Below are 7,134 nucleotides of genomic sequence, written 5' to 3' on the forward strand. Positions count from 1 at the left end.
AAATGAATGAAACCAAAAAAGAATTAATAAGAAGAAAACAAAGAGAAAATCAAAAACCATTTTTTCTTGACCAAAATCCGAAAGGGTTTAAGGGTCCACCACACGGTTTCCTCGACGACCTTGGCATGTCCTCCTAGGCCTACTTAGGAAAGAGAAAAGGAGGGACTTTCTCAGTTTCTATAGAAAAAGCCAAATTTATTTGTTAGCGGCCAATTAATTCATTCAATTTTGATTCTCCATTGCTTTTTGCATGGTACTGTCACTTGCTGCTTAGTTGGCTTACCTCCGGGTGTCCTCTCTCCGTCCCATACGTTTCTTTTTTCTTATTCATCTCGTTGATTTTCTAAACCCCTTTCGGTTTCTGATTTGGGGGCTCTTGTTTTCATCGTTCCTTTATTTCTGTGCTCAAAAAGTAATACCCATTCATGCTTTGACTTCTCTTTTTTTGGTTCAATTTTGGCTTGGTTTTTTCAGTGACAGTGAAGGATTTTATTTCCTTTTTGAAAGTAATCATGATAGACGAGGATGATTGGGATGCTGAAAAAATGTGAGTTTTTCTTTTTCTTGTATTTGTTTTTGGTCAAGGGTGTTCTTGGCGTTGTGATGATCGTGGGTTTATATGCTTTGCAGTTTTTTCTGCTTGCTTTTATGTTTTATGGCTCTCATTGTATTTCGATTATATAGTTTACTAGTTGAAGTTGTGTTTGTTGGATTTGGGGGACACAGACTGGACCTTTACTTGCACGATTACTTGATAAAGAAGAATATGCACGAGACGGCGGAGCTATTTAGACAAGAGGCCGGTATTTGTCACCGTTCAGTTGGTATGCATTCTCTCCGTTTCATTCTTAACTCTCTTCAATTTCTCTCTCTCTCTCTCCCTCTCTTATAAATTTATTTCTTAATGGCTGATTCTAAAATTTTTCAGTAGATGATTCTCGATGTTGAAATTCTTGGCGTATATTTTTTTATTTTACATTTGAAATATCTTGGAAGGTTATACGATTAAACTCATCCATGTGTAGATCAATATCAATGTCCAATTATGTTTCCGTTATATTTCTGCAACAACAAAGATTAATCATCAATTGGTCTAGTTAAATGGGTGTTTTGTTTCTCTTTATGTGGGATTTATTCTGAATTTTAGCATTAATGCATGAAATTATCAGGAGTTTCCGCTTCTTCTTCTTTTATAATGTTTTTGAGATTATTTGTTGTATATGGTGTAATTTGTTGATTGGAGAGAAGGGTTGTTTTTTCTTTCAGCGATTGATTCTCCCCAAGGGTTCCTTCAAGAATGGTGGTCGCTATTCTATGACATATTTTCCACTAGGCAAACAAAGGTTCAAGAGCACTATGAGACAGAAACCTCTGCTAAGGTGGCGACTGTTTGTGGAATTTGAGATCATGTTGTGCTGTAGTTTTTTATAGCAAACTCATAAACTTGTATTCTTACTGTCCATATCTCAGGCTGAAAAACTGGAAGATCAATCACAAAATCTCAGTCCAATGTTTTCACCGCCATTGATGATAAATGAGCAAATGGCTCGACTGGTTTCTATTCCCAGATACTCTGATTCCAGCTTTCGATTGCTTGAAACTAATCAACCAAGGCTCCCAAACTCATTTGCGTCCAGTTCAAGGTAATTTATGTGTTTTTATTGAAATGTAAGCTTGTATAATTGACAAACAGTTTCTTGTTTCTTTGGCTTCATTATTTCTCCTGCCAACAAAAAACATATAACGAAAGCTAAGATTTTTATTGTGGAAATGCTCAGCTTTTTAATAAATTGTTTCACTCTTTTTTGGTACATTTTGAGATCTATTTGAAGTTAATAGAAAAAGTATATACGTTTATTCATTCTGGTAGATGGTAATTTGCTTCAACTGTAAATGATAGTTTCATATCTTCTCACATTTTTACTTGTATCAGCCTTCTGCAACGACAGATAAATCTTGCTCAGCATCAAGTTAAGAGGGTAGAATCTAAACTATTTACTTTGTTAACACAACCACCTAGTTGTCATTATTTTCTCTAAATGTTAGCAACCTTTTCAATTTACAGGAACAAAATCAAGGCATTAACTTGCGGAGTACCCTTCCTATCAATTCAACCACTCCCTATGGGGCACAAAAAGGCAAACTTCCAGTGACTTGGCCTCATGTAGCTGGTTGTCTTGCACCTTCGTCTGGTTTGAGTTCATGCTGGAAAATATGATCTCTTTTTTACTTGTGTATATTTGAAGATGGGATGAATATTGGATATCTGATCTATTTTGACAAGAAGAAGATGCACACAACATTGGCCTTGCTTTACTTTAGTTTTTTTGGCATTGAAATTATATATATGTTATATATATATCAAAGTTGTGGTTTTTATATTTTCAGGCTTGAATGAATCAATCGACCCAGCACCACTGAATGGATTGCCTTTGGATGTAAGTGGCATGTTAATTAATATTTGTTGGAGCCTTGCGAACACCAACTTTTACACTTTTTGACACCGTAGATGCTTAAGTCCTGCCAAGTGTAAATAAAAGTTTGCTTATTATAGTTCCACTAACAGTTCTGTAGTTGAGCTTGCTTACTTGATTTGGGTTATAATTTAAATTTACTCTTTCAGGCACCAAACTATCAGCAGCAATTTCAGATATTGAATTGTCAACCAGAGAAATCAGATAAGGGGTTGTCACTTATGCCCAAAAACCTGACACCTGCTTTTCCTGGAAGCTCTGCCAAGTTCAATTATCATAATCTGATCATTCCTAAGCCAGAAACAATTGAGAATAACAGACTGGTCAGTTGAAGCAGTGACATAAACTTATGGTTATATATTATTGTTATTTTGTTTTCGGTAAAGATAATATGTATTTTGCATCTAATGGATTTGTCACTAGGTACCCTCTGTAATATGTTATGATATGTATGCTATCAATCCTCCTTTAAATAGTCATAAATTAAAAAGAGATCTTACAGTAGTAATTGCATGCAACTTAAAACTTGTATGGTTGTGTTTATTGGTTTCACTTGTTAGAAGCTCTTTCACTCTCGTTTTGGGGGGGGGGGAATTATCATGCTTATTTTCTCATTAGTGACTGATTGGTGATGAACCAGATGCCAATCCAAACAGCACAAACAGAAGAACATCAAAACCAATATAGTTTGCTGCAACAACTGCAGGTAATATACAAGTAATTCTTAAGGAAGGCTGATGCTAATGCTGATGCTATTGAATCTTCCGTCTTGGTTGAAAATCCTGGAAAAGCTCTGTCTATGTGCATGTATAGTATGGTATCTTCTTATAATTATATTTTCTTTGATCAGACGGGTAGAAAGAAAAAGAAATTATCAAATTCAACAACAGCAGATCAGAAACATCAAACTTCAGAAAATATTTGATGTCTTTTGCTCTGCCATTGACCTGTGATATATGAGGGGATTTATTCCATGTTAGTGGAGAATGTCGTCATATTTTCTTGATCTATACTTTGTATGATCTTATTGCTTTTTCTTCTTCTTTGAGTCGATCTTTTTTTTTCTTCTTTTGCTTGCATCATGATTGTTGCCTGCTTCATGGAATGTTCATCTGCAGGATTTTATCAAGGCTGAGGAGCATAAACCTGTTGATGACACCGTTGATTCTTTTCTGTCCCATGACGATGATAATGCTGATAATCCAAGCACTCCTTTCAAGATTTTAAGGCGCCTTTCTATCAGGCCTAATAAAACTGAACATAAAGGTAACCCACAATTCTGTTAAGATTAACAGAAAAAAAATGATATTCAGTTCTCCTTGGGTACTGATGCAATGGAAATAGAAGATCTTATACCGGTTAATTTATCCTATATAGAAAGGTACAAGTACAACCCACCTTTAACCGTTTGAACTTTCCAATCTTTACCATGCTCTGCAGTCTGCCCTCTCCCCTAACCATGTTACATTGCTGAAAAATAGTTATATAGCTTGGGAAGACTATATTTGGTTGTATCACTTAATCAGGTTGGACGATGAAAACTTTCTATCACGTCCTTCTCCACCAAACTTGGTGTAGATTGTGTTATTGCACGTATGTATATACCAATGTATATATATATATATATATATCCTGTGATTTTTCATAATAAAATAATATGAGATCCTGTCACGAAGAAGCAGTTGTGGCAGATAATGGTAAAGATTTTACTGAAGCAACCATAATAAATTATGTCATCACTGATGTAGGCTTTACATTTGGGGAGGTTAGTTGCCTCCACTCATTCAAAAGCAAAGTCTTGAGCTGCCATTTTTCTTCAGATGGGAAGTTTCTAGCTAGTGCGGGGCATGAAAAGAAGGTAATTTTAAGTTGTAATGCAACTTTTTGTTCAAGCAATTTTTTATACAATTCTAGAGCTAATTGCAGTTTTCTTCTGGCAGGTGTTGATATGGAATATGGAAACCCTTGATTTTGTTAAAACTTCTGAGGACCATTCTCTTCTCATTACTGATGTTCGTTTTAGACCAAGTTCAACCATATTTGCAACATCTTCATTTGACAAAACTGTCCAAATATGGGATTCTGCCAAAGTAAACAATTTTCTTTTGGAATTTTATCAGATATTTATTTAGTATTAGCTAAATTTCTGTCTGCTTGTTCAGAATGAAGATAGGCTATTGTATGACTAATGTCCTCTACAGGGCTCTTTTTGTTGCTTAGATGGGCAGACTAGTAAACTGCACTTATTTTCTTTTGACAATGTCTTCATTTCTTTGCTTTGCAGCCAAGCAAATCTCTTTTCAAGCTTGTGGGGCACGCTGAACAGGTTTTGTCATTGGATTTCCACCCTAGAAAGGTTGATCTCCTTTGTTCCTGTGATAGTAATAATGAGATGCGATTATGGAATATCAACCAACGTACTTGCATTCATGTCACTAAGGTCAGCTTCTGAATATATACATATTAGAATTCCTCAAAGACATCTTAGTTTACTACTAATTTAGATTAGAAATGTTACCATTTTTTTTTCTTAGTTTCTTGAGAATAATACATCATCTCAGGTTAAAATTACGAGGATATCTAATTATGTTTTCGTAGAAAATGCGTAAGGTGGTGAATTCCGGTGATGCTTCTATCAATCGTAAAGTTTTTTCTTTTTTGTCTATGCATTTCAGCTCAGCATACTTCTTGAAGAACAGCTTATGCTTAGCAAACATTGAGAAATGGTTGAAATCTATATTTTCAGAATATTTAGTTTTACACCCTGTTGGGTTTTGACAAAATAAATGCTATGTTGAAAGGAAGTTTAAAAACATCAAATTATTCTTTGTATGGCATGACTCATTTAGCAAATATCTGAAGTACTAATTGACAAACTTACATCTAGTCTTACCCCACTAGATATCTATGTTCTCCAACATAACCACACTTACGCTTATCACAATCTCCTTACGAGGTGACTGCAGGCAGCTACTAAACAAGTCCGATTCCAGCCTCGAGTAGGAAAGTTAGTTGCTACAGCTTCAGGAAATGTTGTCAATGTAATTGATGTTGAGACAAACAAGCCTCAATCCTGTTTGAAGGTTGATTCACTCCCTATGTTATCAAAACTTGCACGCATCTAAAAGTCCATTTGTCTCCTTGCTTATCTGAACGATTGTTATATTCTTTCAGGGGCATAACAAAGAGGTTCTTTCAATTTGCTGGGATCCATGTGGCAAGTATATAGCCTCCATCAGTGAAGACAGTGCACGGGTGTGGTCAGTATCTGGTGGAGAATGCTTGCATGAATTGCGCTCAACAGGCAACAAGTTCCAGTCTTGTACATTTCACCCAGCGTACTCTCAACTCTTGGTCATTGGTGGCTACCAGGTAATGTATTCAGAATAGTATTACAAAATACTGTTTGTTCCTCGTATGTTTGCAAGCAGTTTTTTCGACATAGATGTTTATCATGTCTTGATGCCTCAATAGGTTGATGTTGTCTTGGCCTAGTGTTTATTTAAAACTCTCTGCCATCCTTTTGCAATCTTTGCTAATATCATTCTACCTTCCAATTAAGATCAATTTTGTTTTTTGTCAACAGTGTCTTGAATTATGGAATCCAAATGAGAGCAACAAAACATTTGCGGTTGAAGCACACAGGGGACTTATTTCTTCACTGGCAGATTGTCTACAGACTGAAATGATTGCCTCCGCTAGCCATGATCAGTGCGTTAAGATATGGAAGTAAGCATTCTTTCTCCAGGAGAACTCATGCATCTGCTTGCACATACAGAGCATTTCTCAAAACAAGATGCGGCCTTTCGTGGTAAAGTTTATAGAAGTATAGATAAGACTATACTCGCATGAAATGCAACCGAGACTGAAGTATAAAATGCCGCCATTTTTTTATTCTCTCTATTCTTGTTGGCCGCACTTTTGATCCTTTTGTTTTTACATGGGAAATAGAAGAGTATGGTTAAACAATAAAACTGCTGATTTCTGATGGATGTTTTTGATACATGTTTCTGGATACTGCTTGCTGCCTAGAGCCTGCTTTCTTGGATTAAATTATTGGTCACTTATCTAACCAGCTGGATCAATCCATTAATTTTAATATTAATCATCTTTTAAAAAATAATTAACATATATGATATAATGATACTATTTAATATAAAAGTAAAAAGTAAAATTCTAAAATCCCCAGTTAAGGTTGGTCTTTAAAAGGGGATATTTCCCTCAAACAAAACAAAATGGTCGACAGTTTCAAAGTTCAAAGCAACTATAGTAAAAGGAGAGAGATAAAAATGTTTGCGTGTGCTTTCTCTGACTGTATGCCGTGTAGCATTGGCTGAATATCTGTGGTATATGGGGGGCTATTTGCATGATCATAACTGAGGCTGTTGGCAGGGCTACTTGGTAAATGGCATGCAGCCATGTTCATAGCAGAAAATGGCTACTCAAACTACTTCGGTCAATATGAAAAAGCTCCCAGTGGAAGTGGCCTAAAATAAGACAGGCCAGAGGAAGACACATTGGCTCATTCACTCACACGACTAAACTCTCAAACACATGGGCCTTAACTAGCCATCTCTTTGGTTCCACTTCCTTCAAATTATTTTATATATATATCTAGACTTTTGCCAATGGAAAATGTGCTGTATATGTCAAGAATCTA

The 7,134-nt window shown here is 35.7% G+C and overlaps 1 protein-coding gene across 3 annotated transcripts; it reads left to right on the plus strand.

Moving 5' to 3' along the window:
- Positions 1 to 302: 302 nt before the first annotated feature.
- On the plus strand, positions 303 to 6,289 carry LOC120121827 (transcriptional corepressor LEUNIG_HOMOLOG-like). 3 transcript variants are annotated; one of them, XM_039141124.1, is made up of 15 exons: positions 303 to 547; positions 727 to 824; positions 1,249 to 1,379; positions 1,471 to 1,643; positions 1,934 to 1,970; positions 2,066 to 2,171; positions 2,389 to 2,438; positions 2,624 to 2,797; positions 3,593 to 3,740; positions 4,223 to 4,332; positions 4,415 to 4,564; positions 4,759 to 4,914; positions 5,441 to 5,557; positions 5,649 to 5,846; positions 6,061 to 6,289. In XM_039141124.1, the coding sequence occupies exons 1-15, from the start codon at positions 513 to 515 to the stop codon at positions 6,205 to 6,207; spliced, it is 1,830 nt and encodes a 609-aa protein (XP_038997055.1). In that variant the 5' UTR covers positions 303 to 512; the 3' UTR covers positions 6,208 to 6,289. The 3 variants fall into 3 exon arrangements, with proteins under 3 accessions (XP_038997055.1, XP_038997054.1, XP_038997056.1); XM_039141123.1 differs by having other exon boundaries at positions 305 to 547; positions 1,934 to 1,979; XM_039141125.1 differs by having other exon boundaries at positions 306 to 547; positions 1,267 to 1,379; positions 1,934 to 1,979.
- Positions 6,290 to 7,134: the final 845 nt, after the last annotated feature.

This window comes from Hibiscus syriacus, unplaced genomic scaffold (assembly GCF_006381635.1).
Source record: "Hibiscus syriacus cultivar Baekdansim isolate YM2019G1 unplaced genomic scaffold, ASM638163v2 tig00110383_pilon, whole genome shotgun sequence".
Taxonomy (NCBI): domain Eukaryota; kingdom Viridiplantae; phylum Streptophyta; class Magnoliopsida; order Malvales; family Malvaceae; genus Hibiscus; species Hibiscus syriacus.